The 22,844-nt window shown below is 36.6% G+C and overlaps 1 protein-coding gene across 1 annotated transcript in view; it reads left to right on the forward strand.

Moving 5' to 3' along the window:
- YES1 (YES proto-oncogene 1, Src family tyrosine kinase) overlaps nt 1-15,783 on the forward strand; it is a 189,791-nt gene extending 174,008 nt beyond the window's left edge. Inside the window, exons 10-12 of the mRNA XM_053714958.1 lie at nt 488-641; nt 6,474-6,605; nt 14,064-15,783. Coding sequence (XP_053570933.1) covers nt 488-641; nt 6,474-6,605; nt 14,064-14,272 — 495 coding nt within the window. The 3' untranslated portion in view covers nt 14,273-15,783. The remainder of the gene's footprint in view (nt 1-487; nt 642-6,473; nt 6,606-14,063) is intronic.
- The last annotated feature ends 7,061 nt before the right edge of the window (nt 15,784-22,844 follow it).

A 22,844-nucleotide genomic window follows, 5' to 3' on the forward strand; every position in this document is an offset into this window, starting at 1 on the left:
ATTTTGAAAAATAATGGTTTGGAAATAGCAAAGTGCAACTTGTATTTATGGCCCTATAACTTACAAAAAAAGCAAAGAAGATGTAAACATTGGGTATTTCTAAACTCAGGACAAAATTTAGAAACTATTTAGCACGGGTGTTTTTTGGTGGTTGTAGATGTGTAACAGATTTTGGGGGTCAAAGTTAGAAAAAGTGTGTTTTTTTCAATTTTTTCCTCATATTTTATAATTTTTTTTATAGTAAATTATAAGATATGATGAAAATAATGGTATCTTTAGAAAGTCCATTTAATGGCGAGAAAAACGGTATATAATATGTGTGGGTACAGTAAATGAGTAAGATGAAAATTACAGCTAAACACAAACACCGCAAAAATGTAAAAATAGCCTTGGTCCCAAACGGACAGAAAATGGAAAAGTGCTGTGGTCATTAAGGGGTTAATGAGAGTAAGAGTGTATGCTAGTAATATATTTTTATTTTCACTAGATCGCAGATGGTATGGCTTATATTGAGAGAATGAACTATATTCACAGAGACCTCAGGGCTGCTAACATCCTTGTAGGAGAAAACCTAGTATGTAAAATTGCTGACTTTGGCTTGGCAAGATTGATAGAGGACAATGAATATACAGCAAGGCAAGGTAAGTCATTCTATTTTCTTGTAAATATAACAAACCTCCCAGAAGTTGAGATTCTTTGCACCCAGAAATCCAAAATAACTATTAAATGAATAGAGTATTATCATTATTCTTTTTACAATTTGATGTATTTTATTGACATGTCACAGGTTTTGTCATACATGAATATCAGATTCAGATATGCTTGTCAGCCAGTCTGCACAAAAATAGCTACCATGAAAGCTGTAATAGCTTTTCTAAAACATTTGGCAACATAAAGTATAATGCAAAAATATTCCTGAGTGAATTTTAAATGTGGTTGTTGGTATTTCAAATTCAAATTTTATTTTCCTTTAAAATTTGCATGCAAGTTAAACAGTTGAGTATAAAAAGTAACACAATATTACAGGTATACCTCACTTTACAGCGCTTCACTTTGAAGCGCTACATTAATACAGCGCTTTGTGGAGCAGAAGTGAAACCTCCAAGGATTTTGAAACAGTGCAGTAATCGTCGTGAGATTGTGAGAAAAGTAACTGGCACCATTTTGTTATGCTTAGTTCACTCTGTTTACAGCATTACAGTGCAATCTGTGTCTCAGTGTTATAGTCTGGCAAATTTTACTACAGTGATTGTCACTATTTTACAGGTACAGTATTTATTAAATAGTAATTGAATACTGTGCTCTGCTAGTGTTAAACTAAACGTAGCACTATTGCATCCCTAATATAGGTTTATGCAATCCCTGGTCATTCACAGGAGGACCGTTGCTATAGATACTGGTCCAGAAAACATATAATGTAGTGGTTACATAAGAATGAATATCAATCATCGGCCATTCATATTGGAATTAAATCTATATAACAGAGGGGGCTACCTAAGCATATTAGTAGACAAACACCCCCAGTATGACTGCCTGATGGGGCAGGGGTTCACTGCCTATGTCTCTAAATGCCCCATGATTGGCTGCAATTAGGATTAAAAATCAGACGAGGTAGAGGATAGTTTGATTACCTTCACAATGAGAGAGGCTCTTTTACAGGCTGAAATGGGTTTTTAATTTACTTAATCACTTTGGTCTTAACTCCCTTCCCCACTCGCACACACAACCAGATACAGAGTTTCCAGCTGTCGGACATGAGTCTGGGGGTGAAACATGGTTCCTTTTATCGCCAGGTCTATTCTGTATCAAGCTCTGCAGTATGCATTAGACTGTTTAGGGGAATTTTTATTTTTTCTGTTTGCTTTACAAGTCCTAGTTATTTCTCCTTTTTAGTGGTAAAATGTGCTGAATTAATCCCTAAGAGATTGGGATTCCTTCTAATGCAAGTTTTTGTCCAGTTTTTCAAACGCTAAATTTATCCTACATATCCCATAGTTCCTTTGTTGTGAAAAATGTTTGTATAAATATATATATATATATATATATATATATGTGTGTGTGTGTGTATGTATGTAATACATACATACATACATACACACACACACACACACACACACACACACACACACACACACACACACACATATATATATATATATATATATATATATATATATATATATATATATATATATGTGTGTGTGTGTGTATGTATGTATGTATGTATGTATATATATACACACACAAATACACAATGTCCCAGCACTAACAAGGAGTCGGTATGCAAATAAATGTCATATCTAGTCATAAGTATGCTGAAGTGAAAAAATAACTATTTTAATATGTAATAGTGAGAACACATATATAATGCACAATTCTGCAAGGATGCAAAAACATAGTAAAAAAACAGTATCATTGGGTGTCCCCAGCATATAAAATGCCAATAGACGTCAGTCCATGACATAAAATGAGCAACTGCTCAGGATAGTCCAGATATATTAAATGAAACCTTCCCTTGCAATAATTGTGCACAGTGCAATTTGATTCAAACAGGTAACACTGTAACTCATCCTAGATCTGGGAAGCGTCTGCCCATTAGAGGTCACTACACTTGCGAGTCACAATTTCTTGTTTACGTAATTAAATGCCCATGTGGCTTACGTTGGAGAAACAACAAAATGCATATAGGATTAGGCAACATAAGACAGCGATAGGTAAATTAGTTTCTTCTGCCCCAGTCGCCCACCATTTTACACTGTATGGACATGAGTCAATTGAAGTTTTAGGTAGTGGATGGTGTAGGTCCTCTGAGAAGAGGAGATAACAGGCAAAAATTGCTGTTTGAAAAAGAAGCACTATGGATCCAAAAATTGGACTCTATGATCCCCTTTGGTTTAAATAGGGAGATTACATGGGGCACCTTTTATAGGGACTGTGGTTCATCTGTAATTTCAGGTGGAGCTAAACCAAATCTTTTTGTATTTTTAATCTAGTACATTATAATCTCATTTGGGATCGAGTGTGAGCTTATTTGGTTTGATAGGAGAAGTTGAATCACGTTTTCAATATAGATCTTAGTAATAATATAGAAACCTATTTCATAACATAAAAGAATTAAATACAAAATAGAGGCATCTGATGTATGTACTCCTTTCTGTCCTCCATTATTATTCTTTATTATTTTTTAGGATGTTTTTCAATTTCAACATTTATAGTTTTATTAATGTTCATTATTATATAGAAGTTGCTTTTCTGTTTTTATTTGTAAGATGATGTATTGTACACATTTAAGTTCATGTAAGGTGTTTGCCGAATAATTGCCTTTTGCAAAATGAACATAAGCTATGCTGTGGATACTTCTTCCGGCTAAAATCATATGAGCAACCACTTACAATCTCATTATGAGTGTCAGCCACTAGATGGCATACTTCATCTCATGAGATTTGCTTCAAATAGACGAGTTGCAGCCTGGATCAACAGGCCAAGTGGAAGGGCAGAGCCCTAAACGCGCGTCGCCTGTGTGTGTTTTGTCAGGCGCCAGACTGAGACGATGCAAGCGGGACCTTTGAAACTGCTGTGATACTTCTGGGATGCCTTGTATGTAAAGCAGTGTCTTTCAACGGAAGGGTACTACTTGTAGTGTGGATGGCATACCTAGCTGAAGAGGAGGATCACTTGTGCATAAATCCCCGGAGGACTGGGTGAGATCGCTTATAGAGCGTAGTTTGTTCCTTTCATTCTGACCCATTCGGACTGCATAATTACTGGCGTACTGTTCTTAAGTGCCGGTATTACTCCTTACACCTTGCACATGAAATTTAAGCTGAGGACATAGTTACTTACATTAACCCTTTTGCATGAACTGCTTAATCAATATGCTTAAAAGCTTTGCATTTCTAAACGCTTGCATATAACCCTGCTGCATCTATATTCAAGTTTACATTTTACCTATACTCAGAAGGCACATGTTGTCTAAAATTGGACACTCTTGACAAGGGCTTGGCTTATTTTATGTCATGGACTGACGTCTATTGGAGTTTTATATGCTGGGGACGTATCCTTGCAGAATTGTGCATTATATATGTATTCTCACTATTATATATTAAAATGAGTTATTTTTTCACTTCAGCATACATGACTAGATATGACCTTTATTTGCATATTGACTCCTTGTTAGTGCTGGGACATTTTATATTTATTTGTATTATTATTTTGAGGTGTCTATTCTGGAGTACACCTTGGTCCCAGGCATTATTATCTTTGTATCATATACTTTACCTTTCAATTGAACTTTATACCCTAGTGTGTATATGTATATGTGTGTGTGTGTGTATATATATATATATATATATATATATATATATATATATATGTATATATATGTATATATATATATATATATATATATACACACACACACACACACACACACACACACACACACACACACACACACACATATATATATATATATATATATATATATATATATATATATATATATATATAATGTAGAAAATATATGTATATAATGTAGAAAATATATGTATATAATATATGTATATATATATATATATATATATATAAAGCAAGATCCAGTGGAAAAGCACTCTCAATTGTAATCCGGGGTGCACAGCAAAAGTGCAAACAATCCCAAAAAGAAGCAGGCACTCTCTGTTTGAATTTCAAAATAATTTTACTTCGTGACGTTTCGGGGTTTCACCCCCGTCCTCAGACTTACAATAACAGTGAACAAAAACAGTGATATACTTATGCCCCCCTAGCACCAATCATGTATTCAATAAACCAATAATGTAAATAGGCAATATCAGATACAATCACCTAAACTCCATCATGATCCGGCTCATAGCGGTGCACACCCGGCGCTTCCATTGCGTCATCTGCAAGGAGACACCGCACACTAGTGGGTCACACCCCCGGAAGCCGCCAACCACCTACCCGTGCCAACCACAGCAAATATCCGTCATCAGAGACGTTGTATGTGGCTGGAGGCTCAATTCCCAGTGATCGTTTAACCAACAGTGAAATCCTGTGTGATACAAATTGAAAAATACATTATTAATCTATAGCATATAATACAAAATTAAAAGCATAAGCAACATTAATTCTATTAGGGTAAGACACAGCCTATATGCCAGTAGTAAAACCGCTGTCAATCTGTTCTGAAACCTAAATACCTAGATGTAAGGCATATGTTATGAAATATAAACAAGAGCTGTCATGTGGGTATAATTAGGGTCCTCAGACTTAATTCCATACTATCCCTTCATACTGCTATTCTGCACTCTATGCTTAAATTTACTTCATTGGAGATAAACACATAGGTAAAGTTAGACTTAAAGAGCAACCAAACCAGAGTGGTAAATAATAGATCATACTACAGGAATGGAGTGACCCAATAATATACTTAATCACTAAGATACTCATGGGAAATTTTGTAACAATTTGGGAAGAAAAAACTTTTAGAAAAATTTAGAAAATTTTTAGAAAAAACACTTAGAGAAATTTAGAAAAAACACTGCCAGTCCAGCTTCACGTTCAGGCCCTTAGGGGTCAAGGTATCCAATTCGTATGTCCATCTGGCTTCTTTCTGTAGTAGAATGTTGCCCCTGTCTCCACCTCTTCTCAGTGCAGGAACATGATCTATCAATGTATATCTTAAATCACAGATATTATGCCCACTCTCCAGGAAGTGGCGGGCAACTGGTTGGTCCGACTCACCCTTCTTAATGGCCCTTCTAATTGAGCTCTTGTGATTAGCCATACGTATTTGTAGGTTGTCATTAGTTTTACCCACGTAAAATAAACTACATGGGGAATGCAGCAGGTAGACCACATGACTGGTCGTACATGTCATCCTGTGTCTTTGTGTATATCTTTTTCTGCTTCTTGGGTGGTGGAAGAATCTACCTGTTATTAACCCGTTACAGGTGGTACAGCCACTGCATCTATAACATCCTGGCTTAACATCCTCCAACCATGTCCTGTTGGTATAGCAGTGAACCGGGTCCGTGAGCTGTAGGATATCTTTCAAAGATTTCCACATCTCCCTCTAGTGTGAACCTGTTAATATAAGTACAGTTAACACTGTGTATCCACAGTAGAAATATAGGACTTTATTGATGTCACTTTTATAATCTGGATAGATTATATTTTAGAATTGATTTTTTATATAAATATATATATATATATATATATATATATATATATATATATATATATATATATATATATATATATATATATATATATATATATATATATATATATATATATATATATATATATATATATATATATATATATATACACACACACACACACACACACACACACACACACACACACACACACACACACACATATATATATATATATATATATATATATATATATATATATATATATATATATATATAATGTTATTTACAACGTGTGCTTTTTATTTTTAGGAGCCAAATTTCCAATCAAATGGACTGCTCCTGAGGCAGCTCTATATGGTCGATTCACCATAAAATCTGATGTTTGGTCATTTGGAATTCTTTTAACAGAGCTGGTCACCAAAGGAAGAGTGCCATATCCAGGTATTTCCCTAATGAATAACACGTGTTTTAAAATGTTTCACTTTTAGCATCACATTTGTTTACATATTTTGATGAAATAGGCTGTTGTTGAATGCATGAATCTTTACAGACCCAACCCCTTTGAAGGAAAGAAATCTTGCTGAGGTTTGGTAAAAAGTGTCTGTTGGATGATAAAGCGACAGTAGTATTGTATTCCCCATTTGTGTTTAAAGGGATTGGAAATTAGGTTAATGGTTTATTTTCCAACTCTTGATAAATAACATCACATGTCAAGGATGCCCACTATCGCCTCTATTATTTGTCATCTCTATGGACATCCTTACTGCTTGGATTAGAACTTATAAAGGCATAAGAGGGTTGACAGTGGGCGACCATGAATATAAAGTGGCTCTTTATGCGGGTGATGTGTTTTTGACTCCTACAGATGCGACCAACTCAGTCTAAGAGTTGGTGAACGTATTCCATAAATATGGGACATACTCGAACCATCACATCAATGATAGCAATTTGGAAAGGGTTGAATATTTCCGCCTTCCCTCAAGAAATTTCCCAATGTAAAATGGTTTGCCCTTATAGTAGGGCAGACAACTACATAAAATACTTAGGGGTTTATATGACTGCCATTGAAACCCAATTTTTCAATCAAAATGATTTACCACTTTCCAATAGTATCCAAAAAGACCTGGCATCCAGGAGGCAGAAGCAGATTTCTTGACAAGGTTGTGTGCTTGCTTTGAAAATAACCATCCTCCATGGCATTTTATATATTCTCCAGACTGCTCCCATTGATTTAAACAGATTCTTTTGCACTACCCTGCAAGTAGCTCCTAAATAATTTTATTTGGGTTCTTTAAAAACCCAGGATCCACCCTCTATATTACCAAAACAAGAGGAGGCCTGGGAGTCCCCCTGATCTGGGGCTATTATAGGTCCATAGTACTGCAAAGGATCCCAGACCTGCACTCTGGACTACGAAGCAAGGTTACCCCTTACTAAGTATGCTCTGCTGGATACCTAAAGAAATCATACCTCCATCTATCAGTACTTACCCTATAATAAAATCCCCCATAATGCAGAATTTCAGGGAGGACTTATTCCCATCTGTCCTCGCAACCAGCTTGTTGGGAGCTCCATGACCTTGGTCAACATAGGAACCAGTTACAAGATCTAGCTGTGGGAATCTTTGCGGGCTGTCTAAAATACTTACAGCTTAAAAAATTATAGATTGCCATCCTTATAAGACTAAGCTTACTAAGTCCCTCACGCTGTTCGAGAAAGCTTGTTGCTCTACTGTACCTTTACGGTGTACAATCTCACCTAGTTATAAACGTGTTTCTGCTTCTGAAAATCCACATTCACTCTCTTACATCCAAAAAATAGGAAAGAGAAACAGGCTCAGAGCTTGGAAATCCTCACTGGCTCCAAATGTTTTCAAACACCCACAAATCTTCCACCACCTCTAACATCCAAGAATTAAATCTAAAAATACAAACTAGATGGTATTGGACTAGAGCAAAAGTCCATAGTATATACCCTACAGCCTCTAACCTTTTGTTGTAGGGACTGCGGCGGTGTAGAAACTATGACTCTCATATGGTGGGTTTGTCCTAAATTAATAAACTTCTGGTCATCTGTCACCTCTTGTATAAGATTTATCTTAAAAAAAGCAAGGTTACACTTTAGATATTTATATATGAAAAATATGAGCAAAACTTGTACAGATCATCCTTGATGGTGCCAAATCTACGTTATCTAGAAATTGGAAAACTTCCCACATTGACCAGAGCCTCAAAGCTCCTGGCCCTGGAGGAATACTCCTTTATGAAACCTAATAGAATAATCAAGCAAGTTGTTGCCACCTAAGGCAATCCCCCTTCCTGAATATAGTATAACTTCAAAGCAGGTTATGCATAGAAAAACTATGCTAGCATAGTCATTGTTCCATCTAAAGATGTTGCACCAATATTATTTTGCACCAGTTCAACAGAGCTAAGAAAGATGAAATGTAAATTCACTTTACCATTTCCACGGCAGTGTCCGTTAATAACTGTTGCTCTTACCACCAATGTGGGCCTTTATGTTCAAAGGTAAAGGGTCATTGTTATCAAACCTTTTGCAGAGCCGTGTGTTAGTTAATCTTTCCTGTTTGTTCCATACCTCTCAATGCCGAAACAGCCACGCTTCACTCAGCGTCTCCTCACCTCTGCTAGGCTGTAAATCATCCGAGGCAGCTTGTTGAAAACAAATATGCACAGAACCATATGAGAGACTTGGGAATAATCCTGTTGAGGGATACAAAAAAGATCTGGAGAGAATCTTGGGGAGGGCGAGGAGCAACGGAATACTTAACGAGAAAGAACATCGATATCTAAGTATTAAATATCCGATTACTCCAGTCTTCTATTACCTCCCCAAGATCCACAAGTCCATTGAAAGACCACCGGGGAGGCCATTAATTTCAGGGATAGGTTCGCTAACGAGTAACCTATCCGAGTATGTTGATAAACAACTACAACAGTATGTAGTCAAGTTACCCTCATATTTGAGAGATTCGACTCAAGTACTAAACATACTCGATAAGATAAAGTGGGAAGACAATTACATCTTAGCCACCTGCGATGTAACATCTCTTTATACGAGTATACCCCATAAAGGAGGCTTGGAAGCTATAGATTTCTTCTTGAAAAAAGACAAAGAAATGCCGATTTTACATAAAGATTTTATCCTAGAAGGGATTAACTACATCTTAACCCATAATTATTTTTTTAACCAAGGGGTTTTCTATAATCAGACATGTGGAACAGCCATGGGGACCAGGTTCGTGCCTAGCTACGCGAATTTATACATGGGACGATGGGAACGGATATTCTGGGAATCGTGCCCAGCTAGTGCGGATCTGGTCCTCTATCAGAGATATATAGACAACATACTATTAATCTGGAAGGGCACCATGGAAGACCTCATACATACGATCAAGGTTATGAACGATAACAGCTATAACCTTAAGTTCACACATGAAGTAAGCATGAAGGAAATTACATTTTTGGACTTAAAGATTGAGGTAATTGATGGGAAATTAGAGACATCCACACATTTTAAAGAAGTAGACTGTACTAACTATATACATCAAGACAGCTGCCACCATCACAATTTGGAAGTCCAATATTCCGAAGGGCCAAATGCTTAGATTAAAGAAAAACTGTTCTAACCCAGAGAAATGGGAACAACAAGTAACAGTTATGAAAGAGAGGTTCCTCGAACGAGGGTATTAGGATGAAAGTCTGGAAAAAGATATATCAGAAGTGAGAGCCAGAAATAGGAAGGATCTACTACTTTACAGACAGAAAGAAGATAAAAGAGAATTGGAAGATGGAACACTCAATATTCCCTTCATTACAAGATACAGTGCAAATAGACATATTATCGAAAAAATAATAAGGAAACACTGGTCGATTTTGAAGGATGATGACATACTGGGTGAGAGATTACCAGAAACACCGAATTTCATCTATCGAAGACTAAACAATCTGAAAAGTATACTTTCACCTAGTGTACCAAGAACCCCTAAGATGAAAGTAAAAGATGTACATGGGAGAGACATCAGAGGATTTTACCCTTGCCCAAGCTGTAAAGCATGTGAAAGAGGCATGAAAACAAAGAAGTTCATATCACATAATACCAAAATAGAATATCCCATAAGAGATCATATAAGATGCAGCAATAGAGGAGTCATATATCTAATCCAATGCAGCTGTGGTCTGCAATACATCGGACAGACCTCAAGACCCCTCAAAGATCGAATTAGGGAACATCTGTTAGAAATCAAACATAAAAATATGGAGACCCCATTATATAGACATTTTACTACACAACATCTGGGTAAAAAGAAAGACTTTAAGTATTGTGGAATACAACTAGTAACCCCAAGTTGGAGAGGGGGTGACCAAGAGAAAAGACTACTTGTGGAAGAATCCAAATGGATCTTCAATTTAGATTGTTTATATCCCAGGGGCCTGAACAACAAAGAGGACCTATCACATCTACTTAATCTGAAGTAAGCACGCTCTGGGCACACATAGGAACCTTGCACTAGTTTACATTATTAGACTAGTGTTAGTAATTCACGAAATTTATCTGAGTAACACTTATATCTTTTATTAGCATGTATTTTCATACTAGCGTAATAGACGAGTGAGCCTTAGACCGAGAACTGTGAACCACAACAGTAGAAGAAACACCCAGAATTTTTACACTCGGAACCCTCAGTCCCTGGTATTACACATCTTTTAAGCACCAGCATTATTAACATCCCCCTCAGTAGGAAGTAGCAGTTGTAGATTCCCTATAGATTTATTTTTAACAATTTTAATATTTTAATATCTGTTTCTATGAATATTCGCTTTGCTTTTAACATATCTTTTATAATATCATTGTATCTCTAGGGTACCAACAAGGAATATATCATTAACATACTCATTCCCTTGTTATTAAAACCTCCACCAAATTTATTATAACCCCAGTAAGAATCCTCAAACCCCTTTATATGCCCAGCAAGTCGCCCAAGGGTGTTTGGCCGGCCCAAATATAGAGGCACATAATTTAGAACAGTGATCTCTAGCACCTCGAACCAATGCAGTATACCTCTCGTAATATGGATATATCATTTAATCCAAAGGCTCCTCCCATTGAATTTTTACAATTTTTTACATATTTCTAATGCATGTTTGAAATTTGAATTCCCATTTATAGTAATACATTTTTAGGACTTGCCATCGTATAATCACTCTAAACCCAGTCTGTTCTTTAACCCCAATTTGCGTATAAACCTACTGTAATCCAATTAGCATGCCCACTCTAATATGAATAACTGTATAAGAACAAAGGTTATAGACTTAAAATATTAGGTCTGTTAACCAGTACACATCTTAGTAAGTAGTATTTTTAACTTTCACATTAGTAAACAAAATCGCGTGGCCGGAAGTGATGCAACTTCCGGTTTCGAGTCAGAAGGTGGCCGGAGGTGATGTCACTTCCGGTCCAACGAAAGTAAACAAACGACGATTAGAATCAAATAAGGACATCTGAATGGACCATAGCACACTACCATTTTATAAAGGAGAACACATCGCAGGTATAAGAGTAGTCAATACAATATATCAAAGGCACATATGGGAGCGGATATCGAGAGTTCACCCGAAACCGGAAGTGATACCTATACATTACACTTCCGGTTTCCATCGATACTGAATTAATAGAGTTTTAGAAAGTAGATCAACGATAACAACACTACCTTAGGAGATCAAAATAACAAACAATAATAAATAACAAATAATAAAAAGTATTAGGAATAACAATGGAAACATTAGGAAGCAATATATAGGAATATCAATACAGAGTGGAAGTTACTACTTCCGGGTCAAGGGTCTAATCTTTTTGGCGCGAAAATAGCGATAATTAGACAGAATTACAAACCATATTTAAGGAGGCTTATCCACACTTACCATACCACAGTCTTGAGAAAGGCCCAGGGAAGGGCCGAAACGCGTTGGCTATTGTATGGTAAGCCTTATCTCAATTGCATTTAAGAATTTGTTAGCGTTATTGCACCATTTTCTGTTTGTTTGTTTTCCACAGGTACACTGGGAATACATGCTCTATTTTTGTTTATATAACTTTTTACTTTGATTTTAACTTTTGGATCTTTTTTAACTTTTTTGATTTTTATGGATAAACTTTATACAAATAGACACAAGAACACAGGATTCACCGATTTCGACAGGATTCACTCACAATATTGACTTTTGCACATATGCTGAATATTTTTCCCAAGAAGTCTCCCATGGCACTTCACTATGTATTTTAATTTTTATTTTTTGTCACTTTATTTTTAATTTTTTGTCACTCCATCACACTTCACCGTTGATACACGTGACACCTTATATTTTTATCTTTTTATCAACCTTTTCTCGGATGCAGTTACACAGACACTTACACGCATAGGAGAGACTTTATCTAGGACACATCACTGATAGAACAGCATCCAAGGACTAGGATTTTCTGGAACATTCTTTCAGCAACAAATCATTTAACCATTCTTTTAGAGGACTACATTCTATTGGCGCCAAAGGTCGACCAATTCTGTTTTATTTGCATTAATTCCATAGTTATTGCACACTGTGATATTTTTATGCTACATGGATCCATGTATTTTCCATTTTTTGTGATTTTTGTGATTTTTATCCGGTTTAATTCTATGTAATTTTATGTGATAATTTTCTATGTATTTTATGTGATAATTTTATGTGATTGTATATGTGATATATATGCGATACTGTTTTAACCATTTTTAACGGCTATTTGTATTAGATCACAAATAGACCATTAACAGTCTGTGATTAATAAATTTGTTGAATACCATATCAACGCATCTGTCCTCTGCCCAGTTTGAGGCGCTCCTCAGAATCCCACAACTATCTGTAATTTCTTCCAATATATATTAGGTGTCTTGTTTCCTGGGGAGCTAGTAGGACACAGGATAGGCGCTGTGAAAACCATTCTTTTTTCTATATACACATATTAACACATAAATATATATGTACAGCATATAAGCATATACATATATATTTACTGGGAACACAGTTCCCATAAACCGCAATGCTTTTCCTTATCCTCGGCTTGAACTACTGAGAGGGTAGGGGAAGTGGGATAGATATTTAATGCTTTGTTTGGCGCATCTTTGCCTCCTCCTGGTGGTCAGGTGAAGTATTTCCCATAGGTTATGAATTAATTTGTGTACTCACTGCCAAGAAAGAAAATAATTTATCAGGTAAGAATAAATTATGTATTATTCTAGTCCTAATTCATTAAATATCCACTGACTGCTTGAGTAGTAGCTTCTGATTATCATATCTCAAAGACCTTTGTACAATCAAGGGATATGAAAACCAACATATTTGTCTTTCATGATTCAGATAGAGCATGCAATTTTAAACAACTTTCGCATTTACTTCTATTATCACTTTTTCTTTGTACTTTCTGTATCTTTTGTTGAAAAGCAAGGACGTATACTTAGTATCTGGCCCCTTTCTGGAATTCTATATGGCAGCAGTTTTGCAAGAATGTTATCCAATTGCTAGATCACTAGATTGCAGCACTATTTCCTCCCATGTAGTGCTCCAGATGCCTACCTAGGTAGCTGATCAACACAGAATATCTTGGGAATAAAGCAAATTTCATAATAGAAGTAAATTGGAAACTTTTTTTTTAAGCAATTATATGCTCTTTCTGAATCACAAAAGAAAAGTTTTGGGTTTCGTGTCCCTTTTAAGACAAGGTCATACAAGTTTACTGTAAGTAGCTTGCCTCATAGTTCAACTCCTGGAACACTGCATCTTCTATGTTTGGAAACCAGTTCTCTCCCCAAACACTGTGCTAATTAAAGCTTTTTTTGATTGACAGGGATGGTAAATCGTGAAGTTCTAGAACAAGTGGAGCGTGGGTATAGAATGCCGTGCCCACAGGGTTGTCCAGAATCCTTGCATGAATTAATGAAACTTTGCTGGAAGAAGGACCCTGATGAAAGGCCAACGTTTGAATATATTCAGTCATTTTTAGAAGACTACTTTACAGCAACAGAACCACAGTACCAACCTGGGGATAATCTATAAGAAAACCATTTCAGTGAAATGCACAAGCTGCCAAAAGTTAAGACTTGCAGAAGACATACCTGTTTGGAAGGAAAAAGTGCTCACCACTCTGCATGCGTATTGACAAACTGGAAATCCAGACTATAGTTGCACAGAACCACTTTTAAAGTATTGTAACCCAATGGACAAATAATGTGATTCATTTCAGCCACATAGAGCTCTTTATTTTCAAGCAGACATTATCTAAGAGTTAATTTTAAATATATGACTAAACAGTTTGAAATTAGAAAATACGATTGCAGTGGGACCAAAAATACCATTCCTGTTCCATAAATCCTTCTTTTTTTTTATGTTTGTTTTAGAATATGACCTTAGAAATGTTTCTATAAATCACAGTACTGGAGGTCATGTGACATTAAAAATAAATCACTTTATTATTTAAATATGTAGGGGTTATTACCAGGGTAATGAATGGACACCATTTTCATAATGAATATGGATGGAAAATATTTGAATTTGTTTAACAATTCTGCAAAAAGAGTGGCTACTTTTTCTATAAGTTTGAGTTCTATTTTTGAAGCCTCAACCTGGAACAAAAGAGCAACTTTTTTTTAATATATATATATGTTGACTTTTTTGTTTTGCTGGTGATATAACAGCCTGTGATTACTGTTCAAGACAACATAAATTATGTACAATCATGGCGCTATAAAATATGCTGATGGTTGCCACTAGTTCAGGGACTTGAATGATAGCACTTTGGTTTATCTTTAATCAAAAAGGTTGCATATTATTGGTGGTTAGTGGAAGTTAAAATGTGAATGCTTTTTAAGATTATACTCCCAGAAATTAAATCAAATGTTATAGAATAAGGTCTTTAGCTCTTTGCTTACTGACCACATTTTTCATACACCATTTTTACAGTAGGACAATATCTGGCAATAAACTAACATTTTTTGGAGATTTTTTTGTTACTAATATACTTATCTGAAAATAAAAAATATTGAATTTTAACTTGTATATTACTTGCCACAAATATATTGTTGATTTATATCAGACATTTTACATTTCAATTTCAGAGCATTCTTGTGTTACACTACATTTTTAAGGTCCCTTTTATTAAATGAGTTTTATTGTTTTATTATCAGAGCTATCAGTCTGTGGAACTGCTTATGCTGTTTAAACAGACACGTGTTTGTTTTTTTAAAAAAGGGCTTTATATGAACACAATGGAATTGTATCTTTTTTTATAAACATTTTGAAATCAATGGAACTCAAAACCTGTGTAATGAATACCAGAAAACACAGTTTTAACATAAACATGTATTACAGCAAATATCTATAATATTTGTATAGTAAAGAATGAAACATTGAGCGGATTTATTTTAATTGATTGTGTGAATACACATATATAATGAAAGTGGGAGTTTGTAGCGCATCCATTAACACAATTTTATGATGATGAAATTACCTGTTAAAGCAACAGGCAATCAGTATATAAAATAAAAGATTTTTGTTTGTTTTTTTAACAATTGTGAATCAATTATTTGTCCTTTATGTTTGGTTAAGAATATATGAGTTTCCCACTAATCAGCCTTGAATAAATATATATGTAGATTAACCCCTCTGTGCTTATGTCATAATATGCAATAACAGCACCAGTCATATGAAATGGTCATTAAAAGAAACCTGCAAAACTTAATACCTAAATGCATCACTTTTCAAATATAAGAATAATTACTGTTGTGAAGCAAAATTTCAGTTTGTAAATAAGTATCTCCAAATCCGGAATTATTCTAAAATCTAAACTTTATTATTATTAATTTATTTTTTTAATATCATTCACTGATACTTGCAAAATGCTAAAATTTCTAATCACCAAGTCATCAATTCCTACACCTGCACATAACTGAAACAACTGCCAGAAGTTCCAAACCATCAAATATTGTCCATAATTACTTTCCAGCACTGCATAAAGTGCTTGATAACTGAGGTTCTCCATTTTAACTAGCACTAAATGGTAAATTTCATGATGTCATACAAAAAAATAATCAGTCTGATATACATGTTTGTGACATTTCTTCTGTTTGGCTTTGTTTTAACACATTTCAAGTCTTTGATTTGGCTTTTTTTTCTAAAATGCAAATTTTGTATATTTTAATCAACTTTTACCACTCTGATTACAGAACAGTACTAACTTTCTGATTGTACCATGTTTACAAAGTACAAAATATTGCTTAAATGACATAAGATGTTTACACTTGATCATATTCCCTCTGCAAACTTTCCCATTTACATATGTAAATATTCTGAATTCCAAACAATTCCCAAATCTAAACTTTTTCCAGTCCCAAGCAGTTTGGATAAAGTTTTTTTTTTTTTGTTGTTGAAATCTTTTTATTGATTTTTCATAGTGTTCAAAGTTTACATAGAACAGTATCAATAACAATAAACAAACAGTCAAACATTAACAATACAGTCTTCAAATGTTTCATCTTGTTATATAGTTAGGTGGTACAGATGATATTGTGTAATTGTTTCTTTCTAGACTCTTCCGTATATACCTTATCTTTCTTAACATGAGTTCCTACAGGTTACATCCTGGCTAGTAACACCATCCTATAATCAACTTTTCTCTTATCTACCTACTTATATCTCTGCCTAGTTTTAGTCCCCCAAATTTCTCTGTTTACTGAGTCATCACAGTTTGGATGTTCGCTTCTGCTATCGTCTGGGTGGTTACATTTCTAGCTCTGTTTTCTTTTTCAATATGCATAATATATGTCTCCCATTGTTGAATGAACCTGTCACTAGAGTTCAAGAGAGCTGCTGAGGCACTAGTCATGTTATAATGATATTCAATTTTCTTTTTAATATATTCGAAGGTGGGTGGATCCACCTTCCAAAATCTAGCAATACAAATCCTCACAATAGTGCAAATCATCGCTATTAGTTTGTGATGTCTTTTTAAAAACCTGTCTGGGGGGAAGTGAAGCAAGGCTTGTTCTGGGGTTAGATCTATTTCAGTGTCTAGCATGGAACCCAAATAAGCTGAGGTCAGATCCCATATCTTTTTAGCCTTCTCACACTGCCACCACATTTGAAAATATGTCCCAACCTCTCCACACCCCCTATAACACATATGAGGAGTGTCTTCCAGTGTGCCAGTAATTCTTGTGGGGTAGATATACCATTTGTAGAGTACCTTAATATAATTTTCTTTCAACATTGCATTTGGAGAGAACGTAAGGCCTCTATCAATGTTTGTCACCCATGACTCCATCGTCCAGGTCTTATTTAAGTCTTGTTCCCATTTAAGCATAAAAGAACTCTTTTCCATGTTGATCCCTTCACTGAAGGTCGGATAGAGTAATGCTATCAGGCCCCTTCTTGGATTTTTTGAGAGACATAATGTCTCAAATACGGTGTTATTTGATTTTTTTTTCCTATTATTTCTTTTTAAAGACACGATGAGTCCACGGATCATCATACTTAATTGTGGGAAATACACCACCTGATCAGCAGGAGGAGGCAAAGAGCACCACAGCAGAGCTGTTAAATAGCTCCTCCCTTCCCTCCCACCCCAGTCATTCTCTTTGCCTACGTTAGTGATATGAAGAGGTAAAGTGAGGTGTTAGTATAGATTCTTCAATCAAGAGTTGATTATTTTTTTTATTTTTTTTATTGAAGTTCAATGCACGGCATACAGGCGACATTTTTCAATATAAGCAATACAGAAAGGAAAAAAAAAACAAAAAAAAAGAGAAACAGTTCCAACTGTACACCTCAAGATTATAGACCATTGATTAGAACGAACAATGAACATCCTTTTTGCCGGTTAAACTAAAAGCCTTCCAAATAATAAATAGGACCACTTTTGGGCCTCACAAAATGAAAATAAGGCTATAGAAGGCTGCCATGGACATTAGGGGGCCACTTTTGGGTCCCAAATAATGAACTTCAGTTTTCTTATTTTGTGAGATACATATTATATTCACCCCAAAGTCTACTTTTTAACTATGTTACAACTGATAACTATGAAAAGGGCACTGTTTGAATAGTAAGATAAATTATAGGGTAATATAAAATAATATAATGTAAGTCCCTCTCTTGTCATCCTGGGCCACAAAGGGACCCCAATATGCATTAAGTTTCCTTAGAGGGAAAATAATGAATAGTAGGGTTGAATTTAAAAGCTTTTACTCAGTTTGTGGGTCATATTAAAAATTGTGAAAATGTGTCATAGAGAAGATAAGCCACGTATTTAACCCTCCTAGCTTAAGAGGTATATTATGGGGGGGGGGTGGTCATATAGATATGTTAGGTAGCTTATACAGCAAAAGTGCAGGTCCAGCCTGCCCTCAGCGGACATCTCATACTATAAACTAAGTCTGCGTAGTCCTGTGCAACAGTGATCGAGCCAACGGATCCCAAATTATACATATCATATCACGCGCTACACTTGTGTTCTGCATATGTCCCATCTATAATATCAAACTCTTTATTTTAACACATCAAGGTTTAATTAGACTCATATACCCTAAGCTGTCCTGCAAAGATCTAGGCACAAATCAATTGTTAAACACTAAAATTTACCTGGTGATTCTGGGCTCAAATCTACATGTCGTCCACATATTATAGTATCAAATCAGAATAGCAAACATGAACATAAGCTAGTAGAATTTGATAAATAATACAACTGTCAGGCAAGATACATTATCCTAAAATATCAGGAAACAAAGTAAATATACATAAACCTTATTTGTCTTGTAAGGTGTATCCAGTCCACGGATCATCCATTACTTGTGGGATATTCTCCTTCCCAACAGGAAGCTGCAAGAGGATCACCCACAGCAGAGCTGTCTATATAGCTCCTCCCCTAACTGCCACTACCAGTCATTCTCTTGCAGCTCTCGACACGATAGGAAGTAGCTAGAGAGATGTGGTGAATTTATGTAGTTTATCTTCAATCAAAAGTTTATTATGTTCAAATTGTATCAGAGTTGTACTGTTTTAGCCTCAGGCAGAAAGTTGAAGAAGAGTCTGCCTGTGGTTTTTGATGATCTTAGCAGGTTGTTACTAAGATCCATTGCTGTTCTTACACATAACTGAAGAGATGAGGGAACTTCAGCTGGGGGAATGGCGTGCAGGGTCTCCTGCTATGAGGTATGTGCAGTTTAAATTTTTCTAGAGAAATGAATATGCTAGAAAATGCTGTTAATACCGGATTTATTTAAGGTAAGCCTGATTACAGTGATTTAATAATGACTAGTATCATGCTTGCTGTAAAAGGTAATATTCTTATTACTTTCTCACATTACTGAAAATAAGATAACGTTTGCTGGAAGTGTTTAAACGTTTTTTCTACATATTGGTGATAAAACTTTATTGGGGCCCAGTTTTTTCCACATGGCTGGCTAGATTTTGCCTAGGGATAGTTTTTTATGGCCCTCTCACTGTGAGTACAGGTTGGGAGGGGCCTAATTTCAGGCCTAAATCGTGCAGTAGTTTTTGCAGCTTGAGACTTCCAGCTTCCCTGAAGGAGTCCCCTGAACATTTAGGACCTCTACAAAGGGTATTTGTGCCTTCAAAAGTCATTGTATGGGCAGGTAGGGCCACAGCAGAGCTGTGGCAGTTTGTTGTGACTGTTAAAAAATGTTTATCGTTTTTTTGATCCGGTTTTGAAACTAAGGGGTTAATCATCCATTTGCAAGTGGGTGCAATGCTCTGTTAGTCTATTATACACACTGTAAAAAATTCATAAGATTTACTGCTTTTTATCACTGTTTTTCAATTTCTGACAAAAAAAATTTCTCTTAAAGGCACAGTACCGTTTTTATTTTTTGCTTGTTTACATTTATCAAAGTGTTTTCCAAGTTTGCTGGTCTCATTGCTAGTCTGTTTAAACATGTCTGACATAGAGGAAACTCCTTGTTCATTATGTTTAGAAGCCATTGTGGAACCCCCTCTTAAAATGTGTACCAAATGTACTGATTTTACTTTAAGTTATAAAGATCATATTCTGTCTTTAAAAGATTTATCACCAGAGGAAATTGACAAGGGGGAAGTTATGCCGACTAACTCACCCCACGTGTCAGAACCTTTGACTCCCGCTCAAGGGACTCCCGCTCAAGTGGCGCCAAATACATCTAGCACACCCATGGCGTTTACTTTACAAGACATGGCGGCAGTTATGGATCATACCCTTACAGCGGTATTGTCCAAACTACCAGGGTTACAAGGAAAGCGAGACAGCTCTGGGACTAGAAAAAATACAGAGCTCTCTGATGCTTTAGTAGCTATGTCTGATATCCCCTCACAATATGCAAAAGCTGAGGCAGGAGAACTTCTTTCTGTGGGTGATTTTTCTGACTCAGGGAAGATGCTTCAACCCGATTCTGATATGTCTACATTTAAATTTAAGCTTGAACACCTCCACGTGTTGCTCAGGGAGGTTTTAGCTACTCTGGATGACTCTGACACCATTATAGTGCCAGAGAAATTGTGTAGATTGGATAAATACTATGCAGTGCCTGTTTACACTGATGTTTTTCCAATACCTAAAAGGTTTTCAGAAATTATTACTAAGGAATGGGATAGACCAGGTGTACCGTTCTCTCCCCCTCCTATTTTTAAGAAAATGTTTCCAATAGATGCCGCTACGTGGGACTTATGGCAAACGGTCCCTAAGGTGGAGGGAGCAGTTTCTACCCTAGCTAAGCGTACAACTATTCCCGTCGAGGACAGTTGTGCTTTCCTAGATCCAATGGATAAAAAGTTAGAGGGTTACCTTAAGAAAATGTTTATTCAACAAGGTTTTCTTCTCCAGCCTCTTGCATGCATTGCCCCGGTCACTGCTGCTGCGGCCTTCTGGTTTGAGTCTCTGGAAGAGGCCTTACAGGTAGAAACTCCATTGGATGATATACTTGACAAGCTTAAAGTGCTTAAGCTAGCCAATTCATTTGTTTCTGACGCCGTTGTTCATTTAACCAAACTAACGGCTAAGAACTCAGGTTTTGCTATACAGGCGCGTAGGGTGCTATGGCTTAAATCCTGGTCAGCTGACGTTACTTCAAAGTCTAAGCTTCTCAACATTCCCTTCAAGGGGCAGACCCTATTTGGGCCTAGACTGAAGGAGATCATTTCTGATATTACTGGAGGAAAAGGTCATGCCCTTCCTCAGGATAGGTCTAATAAATTAAGGACCAAACAAACTAATTTTCGTGCCTTTCGAAACTTTAAGACGAGCGCGGCATCAACTCCCTCTAATGCAAAATAAGAGGGAAATTTTGCCCAGTCCAAGCCGGTCTGGAGACCTAACCAGGCCTGGAACAAAGGTTAGCAGGCCAAGAAGCCTGCTGCTGCCTCTAAGACAGCATGAAAGATGAGCCCCCGATCCGGTAACGGATCTAGTAGGGGACAGACTTTCTCTCTTCACCCAGGCTTGGGCAAGAGATGTCCAGGATCCCTGGGCGTCGGAAATTGTGTCCCAGGGATATCTTCTGGACTTCAAAGCTTCTTCCCCAAAAGGAAGATTTCACCTCTCACAATTATCTGCAGACCAGATAAAGAGAGAGGCATACTTACATTGTGTTCAAGACCTCCTAGTTATGGGAGTGATCCATCTAGTTCCAAAGGAGGAACAGGGGCAAGGCTTCTATTCAAATCTCTTTGTGGTTCCGAAGAAAGAGGGAACCTTCAGACCAATCTTAGATCTCAAGATCCTAAACAAATTTCTCAGGGTCCCATCTTTCAAGATGGAGACTATTTGAACCATCCTACCTATGATCCAGGAGGGTCAATACATGACTACAGTGGACTTAAAGGATGCTTATCTTCACATTCCGATACACAAAGTTCATCATTGGTTTCTCAGGTTTGCCTTCCTAGACAGGCATTACCAGTTTGTGGCTCTTCCCTTTGGGCTAGCTACGGCACCAAGAATCTTTACAAAGGTACTGGGGTCACTTCTGGCGGTCCTAAAACCGCGGGGCATAGCAGTAGCACCTTACTTAGATGACATTCTGATACAGGCGTTGAATTTCCAAATTGCCAAGTCCCATACGGACATTGTTTTGGCATTCCTGAGGTCTCATGGGTGGAAAGTGAACGAAAAGAAGAGTTCTCTATCCCCTCTCACAAGAGTTTCCTTCCTGGGAACTCTGATAGATTCTCTAGAAATGAGGATTTACCTGACAGAGGACAGGTTGTCAAAACTTCTAAATTCCTGCCGTGTTCTTTATTATACTTCTCGCCCTTCGGTGGCTCAGTGTATGGAAGTAATCGGCTTAATGGTAGCGGCAATGGACATAGTTCCGTTTGCCTGCCTACATCTCAGACCGCTGCAACTCTGCATGCTCAGTCAGTGGAATGGGGATTACACAGATTTGTCCCCTCTACTAAATCTGGATCAAGAGACCAGGGATTCTCTTCTCTGGTGGCTATCTTGGGTCCATCTGTCCAAAGGTATGACCTTCCGCAGGCCAGATTGGACAATAGTAACAACAGATGCCAGCCTTCTGGGCTGGGGTGCAGTCTGGAACTCTCTGAAGGCTCAGGGGTCGTGGACTCAGGAGGAGGCACTCCTTCCAAG

The sequence above is a fragment of the Bombina bombina genome, chromosome 5, assembly GCF_027579735.1.
Source record: "Bombina bombina isolate aBomBom1 chromosome 5, aBomBom1.pri, whole genome shotgun sequence".
In the NCBI taxonomy this organism is placed as follows: Eukaryota; Metazoa; Chordata; class Amphibia; order Anura; family Bombinatoridae; genus Bombina; species Bombina bombina.